Source organism: Vombatus ursinus, unplaced genomic scaffold (genome assembly GCF_900497805.2).
Source record: "Vombatus ursinus unplaced genomic scaffold, bare-nosed wombat genome assembly UNPS02014812.1, whole genome shotgun sequence".
NCBI classification, from domain to species: Eukaryota; Metazoa; Chordata; class Mammalia; order Diprotodontia; family Vombatidae; genus Vombatus; species Vombatus ursinus.
Window position 1 is genome coordinate 5,786,968 of NW_020954590.1, and position 27,719 is coordinate 5,814,686.

The 27,719-nt window shown below is 35.4% G+C and overlaps 1 protein-coding gene across 2 annotated transcripts in view; it reads right to left on the reverse strand.

Moving 5' to 3' along the window:
- Positions 1–27,719, reverse strand: part of LOC114054257 (carbonic anhydrase-related protein) — a 183,067-nt gene that overhangs the window by 25,090 nt on the left and 130,258 nt on the right. For both annotated transcript variants that reach the window (XM_027877438.1, XM_027877437.1), the window contains exon 8: positions 23,452–23,621. In XM_027877438.1, the coding sequence (XP_027733239.1) occupies positions 23,487–23,621 (135 nt within the window). In that variant the 3' untranslated portion in view covers positions 23,452–23,486. The remainder of the gene's footprint in view (positions 1–23,451; positions 23,622–27,719) is intronic.

Genomic DNA, 27,719 nt, shown 5'->3' on the forward strand with positions numbered 1-27,719 from the left:
AAATATTGCTATAAAATTGTTCTGTGTATATGGGATCTTTTCTCTGTCTTTTACTTCTGAGTTGTGCTTCTGACTCTACCTACTTTGCTACCATAACTCAGATACACTCTCACCATAGAACTTCCTTCAGCACCTAGAAGTCTTCTCACCCTGCAATATCCCTCCACCATGCTGGCCCACTTAAGCCTTTGGTGAGTTCTTTTTGGGGTATCCATTTTGGGGATGGTCCCAAGCCAGCCATGCTTTATTCCCCATCCAACTTGTCCTCTAACTCTATGGATTCTGCCACTATGCACCTATGTGAGTACCCCTTAATTCTCCCCTTTTATAGTTCCCTTTTATGTGTTGTCTTCCCCATTCTAATGTAAGATCCTTGAGGGTATGAAATGTCTTTCTTTTTGCTTGTATTTGTATTCCTAGCACTTAGCACAGTGCCTGAAACATGGTAAGTACTAAATAAATGCTTATTACTTGTTTGACCTTGGGTTCATTTCTTATTGACATACATTGCTAATCTACTAGCTAATATTTTGCTTTCAATCAAGTTATATATACCCGTCCATTGTGATATTTCATTTATAAGTCCCACTGAACCACGTCTCAGGGATGCCTATGAAATTGTATTTATTTCCCTGTGTTAAGATCTCAAACTCATTTTATTACCCATATTGTGCACATAGGGATACAGATATCTCTAGCATGAATGTGATTTCTTTCCCTCTCTGGGTTACTTTCTTTTCCTGGACACTCCCACTGATACTCTTCTCTCTGTCATACCTGTTGTCTCATTGCATCTGATTTGGCATTTAAGCTTATTCTATCCCCTCACTTTTCAGTTTTGAAAACCTCTTGATCAGATCATCAAGTCTCCAGAAAAACACTCTTTCAGTTTTTCATTAGGAATGATCTGTCCCTTTTCAAGAGTCTATCATTCCTATATTTTATACTACTATCCAGAAAGTCAAATCCCATTCTATGACAATACCTTCTGTGTCAGTTATTTATATTCTTGTTATCAATAGGAGTAATTAAAAATCCCATCTGTGCCCTCAGATCACTTCTAGTCTTTTATTTTCCTCCCTAGGCCTTTAAAATCTTTAGGGATTCTCTGCAGGTCTCTTTGGTAGCTTCTATTGATTCCCACATGAATCACCAGTAATTTTGACACTTGTCTTGACTTGTCTCAGGAGGCTTCTGATCACATCCCAGGTACATGTCTCAAGAAAATACGACACCTCCTTGTTGACCATATTAAGTTAACATGTAGCTGCCCCTATACTTTTTGGGAAGAAGAATATAAGTTCCTTGAGGGCAGAGACTCTTTCAGTTTCTGTCTTTGCATAGCTTAGCTTTTTTTTTTCTACAGGAAATGAAAACCTGACACATAGTAGGCAATTAATAATAACTTTAATTAAATTAAATGTTAATAGTTAATATAACTGTCTTTTATATTTTGTTTTATTTTGCTTTGTATTTTTCTTCCTGTGGCCAATAATAGATTTGTTGATAGTTATATGACATTTTGTTTACCATTCCAGTAATGAAAAAACAGTGAAATTTTTGACATGATGATGAAAGGCAGAAATGAAAATGAAATAATGGCTTGTAAGCTTCACTTCAGAAATTGAATTTGTAAGAAGATATATCAAAAGGAATAAGTGTGGAAAAGCAATAAGTATCAAAATGATAACTCGATTAAATATTATTGAGAATGTGTCTTACAGTATATCCACAAAGTATTTCACGATAAAGAAGAATTGTCTCTCGAAGAGCTATGCGAAGTTTGATCATGCAGTGTACATCGACTTGAATGTGATCCCAATAAAATCTGATGAAGTCACTTGAAAGTGAAAACTCTAGAATAACAAGTAATCTCTGGCTGAAACAAGAGCAGTGATTAATTATAATACTCAATAATGGCAAAATTACCTCCTCTACTACTGTGTGGAAGCTTCCTGCTTGGCCATCTTTGGCAATATTTTGAGTTAATAGCTACGATCTAACAGTTTGGGATTAATGGGAGCAGATGATAGAGGGATTCATCCCATCTTTACTTAATTCATTCATTCATTCAGTAAAATGGTATCCTTTGAGTTATGTTGACTAGATTGGGGACACCACTTGCTATTATGAATATGGCCCTCAACAGAGATGGAATGTGGCAAACTCAGTAAGATGTAGTAGAAGATTTAATCCAGGCTAGCATTTTTGGAAGTGAGAGGAATCCCTCTATTCTCTCTCTATATATAATATATATATAATCCCTCTATTCTCTCTCTCTATATATATAATCTCTATATATAATCTCTCAATTCTATACTAGGGAAAATTAAAAAGTTTTCTTTAGGCTCTAAAGTACACTGGGGATAAGGAAAACTTCGTTAAGCCCAGATGTTAGAGAATGACTATAAAAGACATGTAGAGAAGATGGAAACCAAGACAGACAATAGAGTTTGAATACAAAGACTTGCTACTACACTTTAAGAAGAGTATTAGAAATACTTGAAATGATCTGAGATGGGTGAAATCTAAAGACAATATTAAAGAATGGCAGAGATTTTTAAAAAGCAATATGGTGGGGCAATACGGTTGCTGTTTGAAGTGTAAGGGGCAATAAATAATCTGAAGAGAAGGCAGAGCTATTTAATTTTTATTTTGCTTCTGTTTAATATGTCAGTAATCTTTGGTCTCAAAGGACAGAACAAAAATAACTAGTAGTGAGCTAATGCACAAGATAAGTAGGGAGATTGTTAGAGAGCACCTACTTGCCTTTGAGTTCCAGTTACCTGGCACAGATGAACCAAATCCTGGAGAAGTTCCCTGAGTACTAAAAGAATTGGCAGATGTGATTATTGAACTGTCAATATTTTTGAATAATTGTACAGAACAATATGGATACAAGATTTGAAATTCTGCTATGGCCCATTGAATTGGTTGTCTTTAATTATTGCAAAAATTGTATAATATATTCTAGTAAACATCTAGATAAGGAATTATTCATCAAAAAAAGCCAACATGACTTTATCAAGAATAGATCATGCCAGATTAACCTTATGTGCTATTTTGACGGGATTATTAGGCCTAACAGATCAGGAAAATAATATAGGTATAGCCAAGGTTCCCAAACTGTATACCCAAGGTGCCACAGAAAACTCAGAAGGGTACTATGGGATATTCTACATTACATGCCTATTATTGAAGTTCTTAAATGTTTGAGATGTGTTTTTGTTTATTTGTACTTTCAATTATGCTGATTACATCTTAAACTTTCTTGTTTGTAATGTCATATCTTACAGAATTTGGCAATTGTTGTGACAAAGAGCAAGATTTTCAGCAAGGTTGAAAATTAAGGTGGAAAAGTAAATGAAGGTGGCAGTCTGATTCAAAGGTCTGGGAAATCCATAGTATACTATCTACCCTAGATTCATAGAGGGCAGATTTCAAAGAATTTAAAGGAAAGACAGATAGGAACCTATAGCCTCAAATTCAGTCAAAGGGCCACACTTAGGACCTAGAGGGCCACATTGGCCTCAAGGCTGCAGGTTTCCCACCCTTGCCTTAAACCCTTCCCTCTTTGGGACTTTTCTATTATTGTTGAGGGTACCACTATCCATTCAGCTATCTAGGTTTGCAACTTTGGCTCCATCCTTGATTTCTCATTCATATTCATCTGATATTAGTTACCAAATTTGTCAGTTACTGACAATCAGTTACCAAATCCAATCATTTCCATTTTTACAACATCTTGAATATATGTTCCCTTCTTACTCACACAGTTGTCACCCTTGTTCAGGCCCTCATTACTTGGACTATTGCAGTAGCTTTCTAATTAGTCTCCCTGCCTCAATCCATTCCCCACTCCAACCCATCCTCCACATAACTGCTAAAGTGATTTTCCTAAAGCACAGATCTGACCATTTCAGCCCTTACTCAACATACTTCAATAGCTCCCTATTGCCTCCAAGATAAAGTTCTTTAATTGAAATTTAAAGGTCTTGGGGCAGCTAGGTGGTGCAGTGGATAGAGCACTGGGCCTGGAGTCAGGAAGACCTGAGTTCAAATCTGGCCTCAGATCAGATACTTGACAACTTATTAGCTATATGACCTTGGGCAAGTCACCTAACCCCAATTATCTCACCAAAAAAAAAAAAAAAGAAAGAAAAAGAAATTTAAAGATCTTCACAACCTGTTACCTTTGCAATCCTTCTATGCTTTAGTCCCCTCACCATGTGGGCCTACTTGCTGTTCTGAATTTCCCATCTGCATACCTTTACATTGGCTTGTCATGCCTAGAATGGTCCCCCTCTGCATTTCTGCCTCCAAGAATTCTTAACTTCCTTTAGGCCTCAGCCCAAAAGCCATCTTTTGTAGGCAGCCTTTCTTGATCTCTCCTTTTCCCAGATACTAGAACCTTTCTCTCTAAGGTTACCTCCACCTACTCTGCATGGATTTTACAGGTGCCTAATTATCTACTTGTGAGCTCCTTGAGGACAGGGATCCTTTTTTATCTTCTTTTGTGTCATCAGCATTTAAGGCAGTGCCTGTATCATAGAAGGAATTAATAAATGCTTGCTAATTGATTGGTTGATTTATTTTAGTAAACATGTTATCAATTATTTTATCCTATTATTATGAAAAAGATGGAGAAATGTACTAGACAATAATGGAATGAAGTGGATTCAGATTTGGAAGAATGGCTAGACCCAAAAGGGATTCATTAATCATCAGTCAGTCAACAAGCATGGTGGTACATACAAAGAAAGACAAAAATAGCTCCTTCCTTCAAGGAGTTTACATGTCAACTTGGAAATAGGAATCTAGTACCCTAGGGAATCATAGATTTGGAGCTAGAAGTGACTAGGAAAGGCTAAATGAAAACTTCTAATTTTACAGGTAAGGAAACTGAGGATCAAAAATGCTAAGTGATTTGCCTGGTCACATAGCTGAAGAGAGTCCAAGGCAGGCTTTAAACTCAGTTCTTCTTGTCTTCAGGTTTATTGGTCTATCCACTAGACCATCTAGTTGCTTATCCTCTTTAACATTTTTATAAATGACTTAGATATAATCAGATGGATAGCTAACATACTAAATGACAGGGTTAGCTTCTTTAAAAATATCTTGACAGGCTAGAATATTGGCCAGATCTAATGATGATAAATATAACTGATCAAATTTATCTTACACTTGGGTCCAAAGATCAATTTTGTGAGTATGAGATGGTAAAGATATGGCTTTATAGTAAATTTTCTTAGAAAAATCTAGGACCTTTTGTGGATTTCAAGCTGAATGTGAGGTAATGGTGTGATATGGCAGTCAAGGAAGCTAATGTGATATTAAACTGCATTAAAAACAACACAGCATCTAGTAGATATATGATTGCCCTTATTGGATGACATCTAGAATTTTGCATTCATTTCTGGGTTCTATGGTTTAAGAAGGGAATTGATAAGCTAGAAAGAATACAGAGGAGAGTGAGGAGGAGGGTGAGATCATGACATAAAAGAATTGGTTTTATGAACTGGGGATGAAGATATATAAGAGGGAGATTATAGCTGTCTTCAAGTTCATAAAGTATTGTAATATGGAAGAAAGAGGAAGCTTATTTTGGGTGTCCTTAGAAAACATAGCTGTGAGTAATTGATAGAAGTCACAAAAAAAAAGAAAACCAATGATGTAAGGAAGAGCTTTCTAACAAATTAGCAAACAACAATTCCAACAAATTGAATTATACAAAAATAGAATGGGCTCTTCAGCAGGTGGGTTCCCCTTCATTAGATATTTACAAAATCTAAATTATAATTTGTCAGATAATGTCAAAGAGGTGATATTTGTTCAGTCAAGTCCAGTAAGTTCTATGTTTTAGTCAAGATGGTCTCTGAGGAACCTTGTAGCTTTCAGATTCTGTGACCCAAGAGGCAATGGGAAAATGTATAATACATGTAACTATGCTGTAATAAATTGCCAATGATAACCATACTGAACAAAAAAATGGAGTAAAGGATATCATCTAGGAAATATGTGATTAGAAAAAAGAGATAGACTGATCATTTGTTGAAAGGGTGATATCTGATGGGCAATTTGAGTAATGTTTGCCACATGATGTTAAAAGACCTAAAAGAAGTCCTTCAGCACATTGGACAAACACCTAAGAAGAATTTTTGTGAAGACTACACAGGATAAGAAGGCATGAATGGGCTGTGATCTACATGACTGAACAAAGAAACCACACTGTTGAAATCACAGATCTATTGAAGTATTATAGCACTGGAGTATTCAATTTGTCACCAAGGTGCTTGAACTCTCTTGTAGCTATTATTGTTTTTCCCTTATCATTGATAACACCCAGTTCCATGCCTCTGTGCTTAAGAAAAGGTTACTGAATGAATTAATGAACAATTTCATACTTAGAATGCTTCAATAGTCTCCTAATTGGCTCCCTGATTCCCGGCTGTCTCCATTCAAAGATATCCTACATACTAAGCCTTATTAATATACTGCCTTGATTATGCCATTTGCCTCCTCAAGAACCTTCATTGGTTGTGTCTTCATTAAGTCTAAATTCTACTGCTTCAACTTTCAAGACTTCTTATGATCTAGCCATAACCCCCTGTATCCATAATTAACTCCTATTTATCCCCTAGGTGTCACTTCCACAATGGTCAAACTGATTTTTATGAATATACAAGACTAATATCTTCCATGAAACTTTTTTTCACTATTATAGTCCAACAAGCATACAGTTATTCTTGCATACAGGAGTTTGCAAAGCTCAGATGAGGATCAAATTTTGCTCTAAATTAGAATGCTTATGGAAGGCTGAAAGTTTGTAGATTCCCTGCCTTAGCCACCCCTGAGATCCTTGAGGAATAAAGCAGCCATTTCCCAAAGAAAGCAGCAATAGGACTCAACATTATACATATCAGAATCAAACAAGGCTTCTGCATTCCTCCTAGGAATACACAGAGCCTGACCCTAACATAAAATCCCATTTCAGAAAGAAATCCTAGAAAAACAAGTAAATATGGAAAAAATCCCATGATAAAGACATATTTTGGTGCTAGAGAAGAAGGAGAGAGAGAGAGAGAGAGAATAATTCCAAAGTATCTACAAACAAATCATAAAAGAAAAACAAAGGTTGGCCACAAGGTCAACTAGAATTCCTATAAGAAATGGAGCAAATATTTTTAAATTATATTATAAATTAAATGAGAGTGCTAAACAAAAGAATTAGAAAAGAAAATAAGAGCATTAGAGGAAAGAATTGGCAAGAGAAATACATCAAGAACCCAATTAGTGTGGATATAATTAATTCCCTGAAGTGATCACATTATTTGAATTCACTCTGCATGTTTCCATTGGGCTGGAACTAATTACCATATTTTGCATAATTATAATTTCAAATAGTGCAAATCTGAATATATGTGACCACTTCAGGGAATTCTTTATTCATGCTAATCGGGACCGAGCTGTAGTAACTTTAGGACAAAAGAGGTACAAAATCTTACCCAGGTAATAAATTCCTTGAAAATTAAAATAGACCTACCAACAATCTGATCAAAGAAAGAGGAAAATAATGGACATGTAAAAAATATTTATAGCAGTTCTTTGCGTAGTTGCAAAAAAATTGTTAACTAAGGGAGTGTCCAATATAACAATATTGTATTATAAGTGATAATGAAATATATTAAGAGAAATCTGCAAAGATTCATAAGAAATAATCCAGAGTAACTTGAGAACCAGAATAATTTATACAATAACAACAATTTTAAGGACAAATAACTTTGAAAGATATAAAAACTTTGATCAATGCAATGACCAATCATGATTCCAGGAAAACAATGATGGCACATGCAAACCTCCTGACAGAGGTGACAGAGGCAAGATGCAGAAGAATATCATACATTTTTGGACATGGCCAAGATGGAAATTTGTTTTTTCTTGATTACGCATATTTATTACAATTGTCCAGGTTTTTTTTTTCTTTTCTGTCAGTAAAGGGTATAAGGGAAGGGAAGATGGGATGGGGAGAAAATAAATATTTGTTAAAAAAATAACATTATTAAATAAATGCTTATCAGGGTCTTGAGCACAGGTAGGTTTGCTGATTGACACTGAGGTTGTGAATAGAAACACTGGCAGTCTGCATGTAATACAAAGGCACTTCAAATTAAAACATAATAGCTTTGTCTGATGCTATAGTAAGGTTCTCCATAATTGCTAAGTAAAAAGTAATTGAAACACAAAACTAAAGAAAAAAAGAGGGACAGAGTTTTATGTATTTTTCTATTTCACTTTATCTTTAAAGTATAAAATATTAACACATGAATAGAATGGTAAAGAAAAAGAGAGTAAATAGAAGTAAAAGAAAAAAGAATGGATGAATGAATATATGGAACAGCTTGCATTAAATACTTAAAATGTAGCAACTTTGCTAAGCACTTGGAATGCAAATAGAAGCAAAAGTATGGAAAAAATAATAATCATTAGTGTAAAAAGGGAGCCATAATCAGGATTGTTTTCCTTACTTTGAGCCTGAAGTTTTTTTTCCTCCATTTGATCATATTAGCACTTGAAAGTCACTGTGATTTCATTCATCCAATTACGCAAATTACAATCCAACCACATCTTCTCACCTTGTTTCCCATAATCACTCCATTAAAGTTATGTCCAATTTACAAGAAGTCTTTCTTCAGGTCTTTTAATATTATATAGGTTTCAATATAGCATCCTGGTTATAGATTGATTACTACTTGCTCCCTTTAAATGGCTTTCCAAAAAAAAAAAAGATGAATTTTTGTCTCCTCTGACTAGAGTATAAATTCTTTGAGGACAAGAGTCATTTCATTTTTGTCTTTGTATCCTGGTACCTAGCATAAAGCCTGACACAAAGAAGGCACTTAACTTGCCTCTTTTCTGATCATATATTTACTGGATGATACAGTTCTGTTAATCAGTCAGTAAACATTTGTTAAGTACCTACTATTGCCAGGCACTATGCTAAGCACTGGAGAAACAAAGAAAGGCAAAAGAAAGTTTCTTCTCACAGGAAGCAATCATTCTAATAGGGAAGAAAAATGAAAACAACTATGTTCAAACAAGATATATACAGGATAACCTGGAAATAATCAGTAGAACAAAGGCATTTGAATTAAGGGAATGGGGAAAGGGCTCCTATAGCAGGTGGGATTTTCTAATGGGGCTTGAAAGAAGCCAGGGAAACCAGAAAATATAAATGAGAAAGGAGTGCATTCCAGGCATTGGGTTCAGTCAATGGAAATACCTGGAGTTAGGTGATGGAGTTTCTTGTTTAAGGAATAGCAAGGAGACCAGTGTCACTGTGGGGATGGAGTTTGGGGTAAGAGAGGGGGAGTGTAAGGTGTAAAGTGATTAGAAAGGTTGGGGGGGCAGGTTATAAAGAGCATTAAACATCAAACAGAGGATTTGATATTTGATCCTGAAATTAATAGGGAGCTACAGAAGTATATTAAGTCCCAGAGCAGGTGACATGATCAGTCATGGTCAAATGAATTTTACAGCTGAGTCGAGAATGGACTGGAGTGGGGAGAGACATATAGCAGGAAGGTTAATAGGCTATTGTAATAGTCCAGGTGTCAGGTAATGAGGGCTTGCACAAGGCTGGTAGCAGCATCAGAGGAGAGAAGGAGCATGTATGATAGATATTACAAAAGTAAATACCAACAAATTTTGGCAATCAATTGGATATGGGAACTGTGAGAGAGGGTGAGGAGTCGAGAATGTCACCAAGATTGTAAGCATGGTTTACTGCAAGGATGATGGTACTCTCAACAGAAATAGGGAAGTTTGGGGGGCAGGGATTTGGAGAGAAAAGTAATGAGTTCAGATTTAGACATACAATAAATTACACTTCTTGTACATGTCATTGATAATATGCTACTACTTTCCTATGACCACTATATATTACTCTCCTTCAGTCAAATGAGCCTTCTCACTGTCCCTTACACATGACATTCCATCTCCTGTTCTTGCACAGGTCTCTCCCCATGCCTAGAATCTGCTCCTCCCTAACCATTGCCTTTTAGATTCCCAGTTTCCTTTAAAGCTCAGCTCAGGCACTACTCCCTACTGAAAGCCTTTCCTGATTTCTCCCTCCCTCACCAGCTACTAGTGCCATAACCCCAGAAAACTGATCTTATATTTACTTTATGTATATTTTGGGATATACTTATGTATGTTCACATCATCTCCTTCTGAAAAAATATGAAGTCCTTGAGAGCAGGGACTGTTTCATTTTTTTTATTGTCTTCCCAGAACCCAGCACAGTGTCTAGACATAGTAATCACTTAATAAATTATTGCTTGCCGGTCAATAGATTGATGTATTCCTCCATTTCTCTTTGTATTCTTTGGAATTCTGGTGTTCCATGATTCACAGGTATATATCATCATTAGGAGACTATTGATATTTTAAAAGATGTGTTTTTATTCTATTTTTCATAGATAAGTCCTATTTTTCCATTTGCTCTTCACAAATATTTGTAAATACTCAATTCATCTTTTTCTTCCTATAAATAAGGTCACATTTTAGAATTATTCCTTTTCATATAGAGCAGAGGTTCTATTTTTTTTTTTTTTGTGAGGCAGTTGGGGTTAAGTGACTTATCCAGAATCACACAGCTAGGAAGTATTATATGTCTGAGGTTGGATTTGAACTCACACCCTCCTGACTCCAGGGCTGGTGTCCTATCCCCTGCACCACCTAGCCACCCCTAGAGTAGAGGTTCTTAACTTTATGTCGGGGACCATATTGGCAATATGGAAAAACCTATGGATCCAGTCTTAGAATACTGTTTTTAAATGCATAAAAAATAGGATTACAAAAGAAATCAAATACATTAAAATATAGCTATGGAAATACCAAAACACAAATTCAGGAACCCCTGGTTATTACCTTACAATTCACACCATATATTCACTATACTGTTTCTAGCTATAGAAATGTTAAGGAAGGAACAATACCCACCCAGTGGTTCTGATGCCAAAATTTCTACCAGGGGATAATTTATTCCCAAGTTGATAAAGATACCAAGTCTCAGTCACCCACTATGAGTGAGTATAGATGTCCCTGACTAATTAGCCTTTTAATCAAGATAGTCTAAACTGGAAGGTAAAGGAGAGTAAAGTATCATCATACTCATTTCTATACCTAGAAGAGCGATGTTTAAAAGAGAACAGTTTACTCTGTTAAACTGTCCATAAAGTTCAATGTTAGAAATATCTCTTCCATTTACCAATCCATTTACCACAGATATTTATTTTGGCTAAAATTATAATTCAGTTCTGAAAAGCACCCAATTCCAGATAGAATTTCATTAAAATTTGGTAGAGGGCATGATTTTTTTTTTAATTTTTGCTGTTATTTTTTTTAATTGGCCTTTGCCCTATTACAGTTCAAAATTATGGAGTTCAAACAATCCACCAGCCTCTTTCTTTCCTAATAACAGGGACTACAGGCATGCTCAGCCATCTGTTATGGTTTTTACCACATATGAAAAGGTTATGGTTCCTGGAGCAGCTAGGTGGTGCAGTGGATAGAGCAACCGCCCTGAAGTTAGGAGGATCTGAGTTCAAATCCAGCATCAGACCAAACACTTGACATTTACTAGCTGTGTGATCCTGGGCAAATCACTTAACCCCAGTTGCCTAAAAAGAAAAAAGTCACAGTTCTTCCTTCTCCTCATCTACTGTTCTTCTTCTTTCTCTTCCCCTTCTTCCCCTGTAGTCCAAAGTAAATTTATGACATTTCCCCTAATATTCCCAAGTGATTTATGAAGCATCATTTTAAGAATTACATTATTCCATTTAAATGGAATGATAAGCCAAAAATTATGATTTGCCATTTATCTATTTGAAGTGAATTTATCTATTAAATGTATTCTTCTATTAGAAATCAGAATCATTTTTCCCCGGTGGAGTGACACATCTTTGTAATTCTGTGAAAAATAAATTGCTAATTCCACAGATTACGAATACAGATAATCAACAATCTGATTCTGATTTCAGTGTTCATATCCTTCATTTTTAGTTTCTAAGTTTTTCATTGCAATTTTTTCAGTATTTCAGTAATTATTAACAGCATTATAAAATAGCAAACTGTCAGCATTTTCCCCTAATTTTACTTTTCCTAAAATTCAAGAATTACCTACATTACCTGTTTTCATTCAGGAGATTCAAAAAGCATAGCATCAAATTAACCTAGTATCCTAAAATGAATGTCATTTTGAGTTCCTAAATTCAAGTGTTTACTATTTCCAAGTGTTTCTCTATCTCATTTCTTTTTTTTTTAACAAGTCATTTTCAAATGCAAAATTTCTTGGCATTATTTTTTTGATAGATATTGGCTAAGTTAAAAGCTCAAAACCTCATCCATAAAGAAGCATTTGTTTCATGTTCCTCCTCATTTACCAGCTGGCCTATTTCTCCCTGGTCTCCCTTTTCTGTGATATATATAGTTAATAAAGATTTAGGAAAGCATATTCATCATAGAGTCATAGAACAGTAGAATCACTGGATTCAAACAGACCTTGAGAGGTCATCTAGTCCAAGTGCTCATCTCCAGTCAGGTTCACTCCTAAACCTTGGCTGAAAACCTGAAAACAATATTTTTAAAACTCTCCGAAGGAGGAAATATTATACTTTACCTTGAAAATCCATGCCAATATTTAACAGCTCTCTCTGTAAAGATACTTTTACTTAAAACTAATCTAATTTCTTCTTGCTGTAATTTAAGTCCATTTTACTTTAGTATGATCAGCTAATATTTGCTTCTGTGAATAACCCAGTACTATATTTAGAAAACAAATAGTGTACATATACGGGGAAAATACAGCTTTTCAATCAGGAAATCCTTTTTCTAGCAAATCTGATGATCTTGATGACATCTGAAAATATCATTACTGAATCGGAAAAAGATCATTATTTCAATCTAATAGGGACATTATGAGGATTTTTAAAATTACATCATTTAAAAAAGACATTTTCAGATATCTATGATAAGGATGTTGATTCTACTTTGAATAATACCCTATAATATACAGCAAATACAGGATAGATAGACCCATATAACTTTCAATTTTCATTCTAATGCTGTGTGTATCATATTAAATTATTAAAGTATAGTGAGTTCAAGTACTAGTGACTGGAATTATAGGTATAACCCTTTCCATTTATACTGGAAGGATAATAGCTTTTACCTACTTGATCATTCAGGGTTTGACCTTTTCTCTTTTCTCCCAATGGTCTCCTCTTTTCTGAAATATTTTATCCCTTTCTATCTTATAACCTTCTGGGTTATAAAAGAAAATTGATATGAAATTGATGTTGGTTATAGGTTTAGTAAAGCAAAAGAAGACAACATTATTAATTACAAAAATATGTGTGGAGAAGGGTTCAGCACAGTCAAGGAGTACTTCAAGGACCAAGAAAGAGAAACGAAGACAGATCTGACCCAGGTGATCATTCAGAGATACTAATTTGGGATGTCTCCATTTCTTTATACTTTGATTACTCTTCCATCTCAGTATTGAGATATGTTTTTCTCATGAAAAAAGACCCTTAAAGGGCTGTTATGGTAATCTTAAAAAAAAAAGTAAACTAATTAACAGGTGTATCCGTGAATTTTAACAAGACTGGAAATAGCAGAAAAATGCAAAACTCGGAAACAGAAACTATTACCAAGAGTACTAGGTGGTCAGAGTATCTGACTTTGTTGAATTTGCTTTGCCCTATGAAAAAACTAGTCAGGAAAAGAAGCTCCCCACAAAAATAATAATAATAATAATAATAATAACAACAACAACAATAATCTTCACTTCAGAGACAGAGAGAGAGGGATTTTATCTCAGATCTGCCTTCAGGCAGAGGAAAAGACAACTATAGAATTTAGGCATTTTAGTTGTCCTTCTATCCTAACTTTAAGGCATTCAAACATCAGAATCAGTAACAGACCAGCTATAGGGTAAGAATAAATTCCAAAGAAACTCTTTAACATGAAATCAAGGTAATTGAGAAAAAAATGGGCTAATCAAAGCTGCACATTGTAAGATCAATAAGCAACTTCAGGATCCCAAGGGTGACAAGTGTAGGTTAAATTTCTTGATGGGAAAGAAATAAATTCATTTTCAATTCAGTCACCTAGATCTATACTAGTAAACTAGAACTAGAGGATTTATAACACCTAGGTGAGTTAAGGGCTAATCCTTCAAACAAGGACAAAACTAGGATTCACACAGCTTAAATGGTAAAAAAGCCACAAATCCTTCATGGGAATAATCAGCAAAGTCCTAGTTATCAGAGCCCCAGGATGTCCAAAATTTTTCAGTTAAAACTCTGTCATCTTAGAAAAGAACCAGCAAGCTACCTTGGGTAAAGCATGGTTAAAATAAATCTGATTATTTAAAACATTTTTTCAAGTACTGGCATGAATTTTTTGCCTTTTCAGTTCCAGATGCTTAAATGAAACATTCATGCTTTAAATTCAAAGTCAGATTGTCAAATCATTTCACTTTAATAAAAATTTGAATTACCTGCCTTAGGGCATTATTTAATATCAAATAAAAAAATACACATTCATGAGTCTGATTTCCCAAAGTAATTTTTATGTAGAACTAAGACTAGATTTGTATTACACATTGCAAGATGAGAGGAACAAAGTATGTAATCACAAAAGCCTATGAAATGAGAGTTTGAGTCACTTTAGAAAGGACTCCTAAAATTATATATAGGATAGAGATTTATTCATACTACTCTGAAAGATTCTAGGGGAAAACTACTGTCTCAATAATCCCTACCAGCAGAGTAGGACACTATGTTCCCTATACCAAGATTGAATTGGAATCTAAATTGCATATAATTTAAAATTTTTGAAAAATTATATCATTCTCAAAATCTAATATGATCTAAAATATATGAAATGCCTCAATATATTTAATGTTCCACTTTACTATGCTATTGCAATCTTTGTTTTTAATAAGTAAAACTAATAGAACAGCTAATACTGTTTAGGAAGAAGTGATCACTAATCTAGGATTATATAGCAGCCAAACCCTCAGGTTACATTTTTGTATAAAAATATCCTTTATGTCCACTAACACACACCACACAAGAGAGCTGATCATTTGCCTATAAGTACATACCTATGACCAATACAATCACAAAAATAACTTTGTTCAGTAATCTGCTGAGGAACAATATCAAAAAGGGCAAAAACTGGGGCAACATCAGTAGTTTTATGGAATATATTCTGTTCAAAATCCCCAAAAAGGAGGAATGCTTTCCTGAGAGATTTCATATATGCTCTTATTTGGAGATGATATTGTATTGATTGCATGAAACCTTGGAAAACTACAGGGGCTGAACAATTAAATCCATGGTTACCTAAAAGAGACCAGCCTGGCCATCCACATCAGAAAAATAAGGTGGATGAAAAATGCATATTGCCCTGACTTATAATATACAATTGAACAGACAACCCATTGAGATTTTCCATTGGTGTATATATTTTTGACAGGCTGTAAAGAAGGACCATGTGCTTGACTGAGTCCTGAATTGAATAAGAGATCAGGCTGTATTGCATTTGAAAAACCATGAAACATTTCATCGACCCTATCCATGGTAATCATTGCCACAAAAGTTCATCTTTTCATTGGATCAAAGAATTTAAAAATTGAGGGTTGGACTTGCAACCCATACATGTAAGATTCCCCATAATAATATAACAAATAACTGATCATCAATCCTTTTCTGGAATACTTCCAACATGGAAGAACTCAGGTGAGGCAACTAACTCTACTTTTGGACAGCTCTATATGGTTGTAAGTTACTTTGTTTGTTTGTTTGTTTCCCCGGACATCAACCTGAAATATGTCTCTTTGCAGCCTCCTGGTTCTCCTTACTGGAACCAAATATAACACATTTAATTCCTTCTCTTCATGACAGCCCTTCAAATACTTGAACACAGTTATCAAGCCTGAATCTTCTTTTCTTCAAGCTAAAAACACCAAGTTCCCTTAACCAAACCCAATCCTCCTATGTCATAAATTCAAGGCCCTTCCCTATTCTGGTTGCTCACCCTTGAATACTCTCCAACTTACCAAGTTAAGTTCAAAACTTAAACTTTGGTGCCCAGAATTGAACAAAATACTTAAGGTGAGGTCTGATAAAAAGTCAATTACAGTAGAATCATCACTTCCCTATTCCTGGAAACTGTTTCTTCCTAATGTAGCTGAAACTTGCTTTCACTCTTGTAGCCACCATAACTCATTACTGGTTTATATTGGACTTTCAGTCCACTAAAACCTCCAGAAGCCTTTCAAAATAACTGTTGTCTACCCAAGCTTCTCCCTTCTCAAAACTATGGAGTTGGTCATTTTTTGTACCCCAGTGTAAGTCTTTATATTTATCCTTATTGAATTTCATTTTATTATTAATTAAGTCCAATGTTCTAGCCTGCTAAGATCTTTTTTGGATCTTGATTCTCCATGCCAGGTATCCCTCCAAGCAATCTGGAAATTTGATGAGTGTGTCATTTATTCCTTTATCTAAATAAATTAGAAAATTTTAATGCAGTATAAGGCCAAGCACAGATCCCTGGGACACTTCACTGGAGACCTCCTGCCATATGTTCAGTTTCAAATGAACTATTAACAACTATTCTTTGAGTTCAAACAACCAAATAGTTTTCAATTCATCTGATTGTATTACTTCTCCATCTTCTATGGGCATATTATAAATATTTTACCAGATGTGTTGATAAAATCTATTTTAACTATATCCTCAACTATTGGTTTAGTGATCCTGTCAACAGAGGAAAAAATGTTAGTCAGACACCACATGTTTTTCATGAAGGTATGCTGGTCCTTTTTTATCACCAATCCCTTACCAGATATTTGCAAAAAAAAAATCTCTTTAATCATTCTTTCTTGAATTTTCCTAGAAAGAAAAGTCAAGCTTACTGGCCCATGGTTTTATACTCTGGTGTTTTCCTCTTTGGGACAATACTTGACCTCCAAAATTATGAGACCTCCACATTTTCCAAGATTTTGCAAATAGCCAGTGACTCAGCAACCACAACTGCCAAAGCTTTTAGGACCCACTGATGTTGTTCATCAGGGCCAAGGGACTGGAATTCATGTAGTACAGCTAAATGCTCTTTTAGTATCTCCTTACTTATCTTGAATATCAATTCTGTTCATCATTTTTATTCTGTCATTTCCAGGGTGGCATAGAAAACCAAAATGAAATGAGAATTGTTGTCCATGTTGTCAGCTATCATCATCCTATCCACTCCAAGCAAAAATTCTACCCTTTATCATTATCCTCCACTTAAATTTTTTTTGTTGTCCTTAACTTTCTTTATTCCAGCTTTAGCATTGTTGACACTAGTTTTGTAGGACTGACTATACCAGACTCATATCCATCTTCTGTAATTTAGATTGGTTTGTGTCTTCTGTAAATTTCTTTTTCAAATCTAAGTTACTTGGTGAGTTCCCTGTGCATCCACATTGGTACCTTCAGGCAAATACCATTTTTTTTTATTATCTCATTGGTCTTGTTTCCTTTTATGAACTTAGAATTTCAATTCTTGGGCATCTCCCAAACCTTCTCAATTGACTTCCCCAGAACATTTTAGTCAATAGGATCCTACCTATAATTTCTTTGAAATCTATTTTCTCAAAATCTAAGGACCATGTCAATCTCTGCCCAGTTTTCCTCTCCTTTATCACAAACTTCTAGGATGGAGTGATTATACCACCACCTCCATTTTCCAATGACAAAAACATTTCTACTTCTCCTTCTTTGTTCTTCACCCAGTTACTGCTCATCATGCTTCCTCCTTCTGCATATTCAATTTCCTCATGTGAATAGATATGATGCTACCCAAACCCTCTTTTACCTATTCTATTTCTTTTTAATAAGATATTACAAATCTAGGGCCATGGTCCAGTCATTGGTTTCATCTCACCAAGTCTCAGTGACACCTACAAGTTCAAATTTGCCTTCTTATGTTAAAACCTCTAAGAGTTCCCTTTGTTTATTGGCTAAACTTTGGCCATTTCTGCTAAGGTACTTTAGGCTTTGGGTTTATTATTGATTACTTTCCTAGGTTTTATCTCCTGTAAATTTTTATGCCCTCTAATACCTACTTTGGGGGATATACAAAGGAAGTCTTCTTCTTCCCTAGTTCTTCTTAGGTTAAAGCCCTTTGGATTAAATTTGGATTAAAGATACATGGAAAATACTTTCTAATCAGACTTTGCTAGGTGTACTCCATCTCTGAATCTCTCAATCCTTTATGAAAGCAAATGACCCAGAAATACGTATCCTATTTTCAGACAATACATTCTTAGTGTGCTATTTACTTTCCAAATTATTTTTTTCTCTTCTGCATCACTTGCCTAGGCAACAGGGAAGAAAACCCAACCTGGGCCCCTCTAGTTTTCAGTTTACTGCCCAAAACTTCAAAATCATTGTCAATCCTTCATTCATTTGAATATTTTAAGACATTTTTTGTTATGACATAGATATATGCACTGAGAAGACAAAAGACCTTTCTGTTGTTCTTATTAGGTCAACAAACAGGTTCTTTAGGACCAATGAGTATGAAATCATCCACTAGTACTACCACCCAGCCTGAGTGTTGTATTGGCATCCAAAAAATACTCCCAAAATTTACTCCTTCACTTCTATTCACATATTCTTGATTGGAATTAGAAAATGGCATGAAACTGTACTGAGTCTTCTACAAATTTATGTTATCTGATCCCAACTGGGCCCTGACTACAGTAATTCTACTACTGACTAATGGATTCCTTATCCCACTCATCACAGAGGCTATTCCAAATGTTCTCTTCTCTTCTGAAGCCTCCAACCCTACCCTCCCCTTTCAGCTGAGGACTTCTTTTCATACTTCAACAACAACAAAAACAAGACCATTCACATCAACCTCCCTTCTCCTTTCCAGAGCTGACCCCATTATACATAACCTTGGTCCCATTCTCTCCCATCATTTCTATAACCTGCCCATCTCTTATCTTCCACTCTTCCCCTTCTACAGCTTCTTTTCCTGCTATCTACAAACATGCCCTAATCTTTCCCATCCTTAAAAATTCTCACTCAATCCTCTAATCCCTGTAATCTTCCCATATTGTACCTTTATTTGCTAAGGGACCTCCAATTTCAGAGAGGCTTCCACAAAGAAGCATCTTTTCCTTACTTTCCTCATTCTTACTACTAGAATGGAATGAAAAGTGAAGTCTGTTAGCCAGCATAGGAATTGAAAGAGATTGAAGTAAATATAATAAGAAGTAGATTTCTAAGGTGACTTTGTCTTTATTATCTAAGAAACTGTTATAGAGTTTTTTCACTTGTAAAAAGCAGTGGTTTCATCAGTAAACTTAAAGCAGCTATGAGGTTCCTTCTTTTAAAGAATCTCTAATTGTAGAGGTCATCTAAACCAATCTCTTCATTTTACAGGTGAGGAAATGGAGAAAAAGAGATATCAAGTGATTTGCCTAAAGCTAGACATGTACTAAGCATAAGAGGCAGGAGGACATGGACCTAGGCTCCCCAACTCCAGAACAACTATGTTATGATGCCTCTGAAAGAGAGAGGAAGGAGCCAAGTTTCTAAAATAGAAGAAAAGATAAAAAGATAAAAGTTTAACTGGCAAGAAAACAGATGAGATTGGGGAAAATATTCTTAAAAGAGCTTCACACACAAGGGTGATTATAGTGAAGTGATCATACCACCTTGTGCCTGTTTCATCTTTCCTACTTCCCTGTGGGACAAGAGAGGGAGCAAAGAAATTCAAGTGAACCCTGCAGAGCTTTTATAGCTGCTCAGGAATGGTAGGGAGGCCAGCCAAGGCCGAGCCTCTCACTAGGTCTATCAGCCTACAAATAGACTGTCTTTGGTTATAATGAAGGGAAAATTCTAGAATCACACTCAGTGCAATAAAATGTCCACCATCTATGTAGCGGGTTTCTCAAAGAACAAAAGAGAAAACTTGTATTTTGCTGCAGCAGGAAAGCTAGATCTGCATACCAATTCTTATATTTCCTAGTTGTATGACCATAAGTAAGTCATCTCTCTATGAGCCTCAGGTTCCTCATCTGTTAAAAAGAGAAAAAAAAAGGCTTATACTACTTACCTCAAAGGGTTGTTTTAAGAAAAGTATTTCACATACCTTCAAGTACTTTGCAAAAGTGAATTATTATTATTATTCACTATTACAAAACCTACCCACCTACATGAAGGCAATATATGTGTGTGTGTGTGTGTGTGTGTGTGTGTGTGTGTGTGTATGTTTCTATATATAATCTCTGTGCCAGAGACTATGATAAATGTTAGGGCTATGAGTTCAAAGAATGAAACAAATTCTACTCACAAGGAGCTTATATTCAAATGGAAGAGACAAGGAGGCTTAAAAATACATACAGCACAATATATACAATGACTTTTTGTTGTTGTTGTTTGGTTGTTTCAGTTATGCCCAAATCTCAGTGACCTCATTTGGGATTTTCTTGGCAAAGATACTGGAGTGGCTTGCCATTTCCTTCTCCAACTTATTTTACAGATGAGGAAACTGAGGCAAGCAGGGTTAAGTGATTTGCCATGGCTTCCCTAGGATTCTTTGTCACAAAATGGAACAGAGACTTCAGACTCATTTTGCATTTCTCAGAGCAAAGTAAAACAGTGAGTGTAAATTGTGATCTTTATCTTCTGGACATGGCAGGAAGAGCTTGCAGGAAAGTCTGTATGGCCAGTTTCTAAGAAGCAACCTCTTCTGGCCATGCCAGCCAGGCAAAGATGGCTAGTCTTAGCCATGGTAGGAAAAGGTAAGATGCAGGGTGCCTCTATATTGGGCAATCTGAACCTGTACAGGCAAACTCCCTTACAAATATATAAAAAGTAATTAAATAAAAGTAAATAATTAAATAAAGGAAGTTTGGAAGGGAGGCCATTATCTGTTGGATCAGGAAAAGATTTCACGTAGAAGATGGTGACTGAGCTACATCTTGAAAGAAGACACAGGATCTTTGAGGTGATGGTAAGAAAGTAATATATTCCAGGCATAGGAGATGGCCAATGCTTAGACATGGAGACAGGAAATGGAATATGCCTGGGGGAGGGGGGTAATATCTAGTGAGGCCAAAAAGATCCTTAGGGGTCAAGTTGAGTAGGGCCTTAAAAGTTAAGCAGAGGAGCTTGTATTTTATCCTAGAGTAAATAGAAAGCTGCTAGAGTTGATTGAGTAGAGGAATCACATGGTCACATGATTAGATCTGTGCTTAAAGAGAATTACTTTGGCAGTAGTGAATGGAATGGACTGGAGTAGGGAATGATTTGAGGTAAAGACCAAATAGGAAGCAGATGCAATAATCTAAGCAAAAATAATGAGGTCCTGGACTAAGACAGCAGCTGTGTGAAAGTAAAGAAGAGGTCAGATATAAGGGGTATTATCAAGATTTTTAAAATGGCAATATTTGGTGACTGATTTGATATGTGGGTTGAAGCTAAGTGAGGAGTCCAGGATATTTGAGATTATAAGGCTTGGAGACTAGAAGAATGGTGGTACTTTTGAAAGAAATAGAGGAGTTTGGAAGAGTAAAGCATTTATGGAGAAGGATAATAAGTTCAGTTTTATACATGTTGAGTTTAAAATGTCTCTGGAACATCCAGTTCTATATAGCCAATGGACAATTGGTACTGTGGTACTAAAGCTCCAAAGAGAGAATGGGGCTAGATAGATAGATCTGGAAGTCATCTGAAGAGAAATGTAATTAAGCCCATGGAGCTGATGATGCTATCAAAACAGAAAATGTAGAGGAAAAATAGGAGAGGATTTAGGAAAGAATCTTGGGGAACATCCATGGTTAGATTGGGTGTAGATATGGATAATGAGCTAGTAAAGGAAACTGAAAAAGAGAAGTAAGACAAATAATAATAGCTAATATTTATCTACCACTTACTATCTGTGAAGCACTGTGCTAAGTGTTTTTCAATTATTTTCTAATTTGATCCTTACAATCGCCCTAGGAGATAGGTGCTCTTATTATCCCCATTTTACAGATGAGGAAACTGGGGCAAATGGAGGTTAAGTTATTTGTCCAGGTTCACATAGTTAGCAACTGTCTGAAATCAAATTTGAACTCTGGTCTAACTATCTACAGACCCCACATTCTATCCACCTCACCATCTAAGCAGACTCTGAGGAGGAGACTTATTGTCATGAAAACCTTGACAGGAGAGAATTTACAGTATCAAATGCAGCATGTAAATCAAGAAGAATTAGGGTTGAAAAAATTTAATCATCAACATTTGACAATTGATATAATACTAATAGCTAAGTTGATTTAAGGCTTGCAAAGACTATGCAAATCTCATTCAAAGCCTACCGCAATCTTAAGAGGTGGAAATTATTATTGTTCCCATTTTACAGAGGAGGAAATTGAGGCAGACAGAGATTAAGAGACTTGGCCCAGGTCACAAATGCTTTTATGTGGTTCATCACTTTATCCACCATGCCACCTAGTGGCCTCCAGCTGATATCTTTGGAGAGAACAGCTTCTTTGGGGTGATGAGGTCCAAATCCAGATTGCAGTGTTAAGGAGTGAGTGAAAGGAAAACAAGCAGAATTGACCAGCGTCACCAGATCTTTTAAGGAGTATGGCTGCGAAAGTAAGGGGAGCTGTAGCACAACAGCTTGAAGGGATGGTAGGGTCTAGTAAAAGTTTAAGGATGGAGAGTTGATAGCAATCTATCTAACTCCATCTCTACTATATATAGTGAAGCACCCCATGCAGATAGATAGTAAATGCTTCTGAATGGATTGTTGAGCATATCAAGAAACACTTTCCCAACTTATATCTCTATTTTTCCAAATTTTGAGCAGCTATTGGGGGCACTATATTGACCCCAACATAGGATACTATTTAATAGTTACCCTAGTCATCTAGACACCCTATAAGCATACTGACCATCTCTTACATAGAGAATGAGAGTCAAAAATTCAAAATTTCATACTGCATTGATTTCCTATTATCCATTATCAATACTTCCTTTATCTATACTTTTTATCCTCTGGGTACTAAATGCTGTAATTTCAGTGTAAGTTATAGTAAATTACCAAGTAGTCATTTCCCATCACTGTTTCCTTACTGCAGCATGCTTACATCACTGGTATCACTGACTATCAAGGCAAGAAGTACATACAAATTATTCAAAGAAAGGAAAAAAGACTATTTTCCAATACAGAAAATATCAGAATAAACTCCAGACTTGTAATTAATGAGGCTCTGAAATGTCTTAAGTTTTGTCAAAATGAAATATACTTATTTAACTGCTCAATTATATTGATTACCATGAGTAACTTACATTATTACATGCTTCATTTTCTTTAATGATCACATACCTGGATGAAGATTAATTCATTCTTGATCTCTTTGGCTATTGGAATGCAGCTCGGATTACTCTGTCACTAAGTGGCTGAGTGGGTCTGAAGTTGTCTCCTAAAATTCCATCACAGCCCTCTAAGAGTTCTGCACCTTTAACATGGGTCCTCAGTCTTCGAAATTCCTCTATCTAAAAATAAAACCAGAGAAAATCAATTAATATTTCATATAAAATAAATAAATCCAGGGTTTATAAAGACTTTAAAAGATACATTATTTTCAACAGTCAAAAAAAAATTCTGTTATTCCTTACTGGTCTGAAATTAGCCAATTCCTTCCCATCTAAGGATGCTTAAAAGGGGAACAAAGCATATGCCTATCAACAGAACAGAGATAATGTGAGCACAGATAACAAAGGCCTCAGTCTGTTCATCAGTTTTTAAACATTTCTAGCTTCTTTTATTGCTAAAATTGTACATGGGAAATTCTCTGTGTCTCATTCAATAACAGCTTAATGACACCCTCTATATTATTAAGAAGGTAAGATTAGTTCCTATTTCCACAACTCATCAGATAAGTTTAATGACTATATTGTAAAAAGGGTAAGATTTTCTCCATTTCATGATTAAAAGTCAAAATGAAAATTCAAATTCAACATCTATGTGTCTTAAACTAATGGAAAAAACTTTAATTAATGGGGGAATGTCAAAGTATTTATTTTAACATTTAATAACTAAACTATTTTGCATAAGCAAAAAGTTTTTCTTTATCAAAAGACACTTAGGACTTTTCACATTTCTTCTATAGTCCTCAGAGGTCATATATCAAAAGTATTCTTAATATCTCAAGCCCATCTGTGTGATATAAATCTGTTTTAAAACCAATTAAATTTGTCTAGTAAGTTAGTTGTAATTTTGAGGTCAAAATATTTTTTAAAGGGAAAATCTGAAAATCAATTATTTTGTTTTCACAGTGTCAAAAAAAATAACTTATTTTTCCCCATTAAACTTTGCAGTTTTGTAGGCACAGTCTTAGAGTGAAAATATAGAGAGAAACTATTATTCTACTTCTCCTGGATACTCTGTCTAGTTAACTGGCATCATGAGAATCTGATGGATTGATTTGTAGAAGTGCCTAATTCTAATATTTTCTCCCACCATGGAGTTAGGGTAATCTAACCAAAGAATTCATCACAAAGTAACCAATCTACTGGCAGACATTGCAAGTACCAAGCAAAATCACTACATTGGTGAGAGGTAGGTAAATGCATAGGTAGATGAGAGAGAGAGAGAGAGAGAGAGCGAGAGAGAGAGAGGGAGGGAGAGAGAGACTACAAATTAATAAATCAAAACTAACTGAGGATCTATGCCACAGTCATTTCACAGCTATCAGTCAACTAATTGATTGGCACTGGTTAAAACAAAAGTTAAAAAGTCTACACCAAATTAGAAGAAAGGATAAAGATGAAAAAACATTCCATGCAATTACAATTATAATTATTATAATTATCTATTGAAGTTTTTACTTAAAAATAGAAATAGATAAAGCTAAAGATATTGAATCTGATTATCATAATTTCTTAGAATACTTAATGAATATAAAAGTTATCACAATGAAGAGCCTAGAAAGCGCCTGGGCTCCCAAACACTTTGTCACTTTGCTGAGTAGAGAGACATGTATCTATCCCACAGGGTTGTAATAGGGATTAAATAAGACAAAATACGTAAAGTGCTTTGCAAACCTTAAGGTAGTATGATGAAACAACGAATTTGAGTTAGGAGACCAGAGTTTCAACTTTTTCCTCAACATTCACTGGTTACATGATCATGAGCAATTTAATTAATCTGCATGAGTCTCAGTCTCTTCCCTATGAAATGAGGATGATAAAATATATGCTACCTTTGTCATAGGATGGTTGTGAGAGCAATGCTTTTAAACTTTAATGTGATACATTAATGTGAAGTTATTATTATTATTATTATTATTGCCAAGATAAACAAACACAAACCTAAAAGTTAAGATGCAAAGTATTACAGAGGAAATTTGCAAATGATAACAAAAATACCCCTCAACAACCTCACACACAGAACAAGAAGAAATGGAAGGAAAATAAGGTCTGCAGAAAGTTAGTCAAAGACAAGATAAAACCAAGTCAGACTCTCCCCAGAATTTTTATAGATGAAACTGGAAGGATTCAACTGATGTGAAATCAAACAGATTTGTCATTATTTTTTCTATCAATCTAATGTCATCATCTGTGATGGTAGAACCACCATATTTGGAATCTACAACGTGAGTTTCCTAAAAGAAAACCATTCTTCCTCAGAGGCAATGAAAGGAAGTGACTAGAGAAAAAGTCATACTCAATGGGCAGAATAGAAGGATTGGCTGGGAAGAAGTGATCCAATCCACACAAAGTAGGGGGAGGGGGTGGGGGAATAAGGAGGAATGACCTAACTCTTTAGCTCTGTGGAGGAACAGCACCACCACTACAATGATACACTTATTAAATGCCTAAGGTGCTGTTCTGAATACTGCGCTACAGAGAGTCTCTATTCCAGTCATGAGATACAGGTTGAACAAATCTACCAAGAGAAGGAATGTCAAGTTTGGGGAAACATAGTAGTTCAGTTTTTCTGGAACAAAGATATGAAATAAGGATTGAAAGGTAGATAGGGACCAGATCACAGAAGCTTTAAATGCTAGGCTGAGAGTATGTATTTTATCCTAGAGTAGACTGGGGTCATTAAATATTTTTGAGTAGGGGAATGACTTGGTCAGTTCCGTACTTTAGGGAGATGATCTTGGCATCTGTGTGGATATTATATTAAAGACATCTTGAGATTTGAAGCAGGAAAACTAATCAGGAGGTTATCACAGGAATCCAGGTGAGTAATGATGAGGACTTCAACTAGGGCAATAGAAATAATAAATCATAATCATAATATTTATATAGTGCCTTAAGGTTTGCGAAAGATTTTGCAAATATTATCTTAGCCTCACAACTCTGGAAGGTAAGTGCTATTATCATCCCTGTTTTACAGATGAAATTGAGGCTTAGAGAGAATAAATGACTTGTCTAGGATCCCACAGCTGGTAAGTATCAGATGCAGGATTTGAACTTAGGTCTTCCTGACCTCATTCCCAATACTCTATTCATTACATCATGTGAATAAAGTAAATAAAATTAATTTAATAGATGTTGTAGAGGTAAAATCTACCAAACTTCACAACTAATTAGATTTGGGGGTGAAAGGAAGGGAAGTATTAAAAATGACTCCAAAGTTACAACCCTGAGTGACTAGGAAGATGCTGGTTCTCTCAACAGAAATTAAGAAGTTTAGAGGCAAGGTGAGTTTGGGAAGAAAGATGGTGAGTTATCTTTCAGGTAAGTTGCTTTCAGGTGGCTTTGGGACATCCAGGCAAATATGGCCAGGAGGCAACTGGAGTTGTGGACTGGAGCTCAAGAAAGTGATTAAGGATGAATAAATAGTTCTGGAAGTTACCTAGGTAGAGATGATAAGTGAACCTGTGGTAGGTTCAAGGGATGAGATCATTGAGGGAAAAACTATCAAGAGAAAAGAGCACAGGACAAAACCTTGGGGAGACACCCATATATAAGACACAGAAGATCCATAGTGGTTCAGCAAAGGAGACTGATAAGTAGTATTCGGACAGGTTGGAGGAAAACCAGAGTTCTCATAGCTGTGACTTGGAAATAACTATAAATACTGTCAAAAATATGAAATGTAGAACAGTAGGATTCTGGATTTTTTTTCAAGAGATATTTCAATTGGAGTGCCTGTTTTAAGGTTTGCTTTGAAGCTTCTTTTGAAAAGAAGTTAATTTTATATTTTCTTAATCTAAATTCAAAATAAACCTTCAAGCTTCAGGATGCAACCTCAGACAGTTTTCATGAAACAAGTCTCTTCAACCAGAGAGGAACTGAATCGACAGCCCGACAGTCCCAAGTCACTGTAGTATGGGAGGAACTATTTCACAAGAAATCCTTCTCTCTGATCATAGCAACACTTTGAAGGCTTTCAAACATCAACAGAGATTGGGGGGGGGGGGGAGTCTCTTTCTGAAATGTCAATTTCTCTGAAATATCTACCTCTCAAAATCCTTTAGCAACTTCAAATGGTTTCAAGAGCATGCTGAGTTATCCTAGTTCTAGTTTCCTGAACATTACTGCACTGAAAAAAGATATAATAATAATTGAACAGAACAATGTGTCAGGATAAAAGTCTTCACCAAAATATAAATGTCAAGGTAATGCAGGAGACCA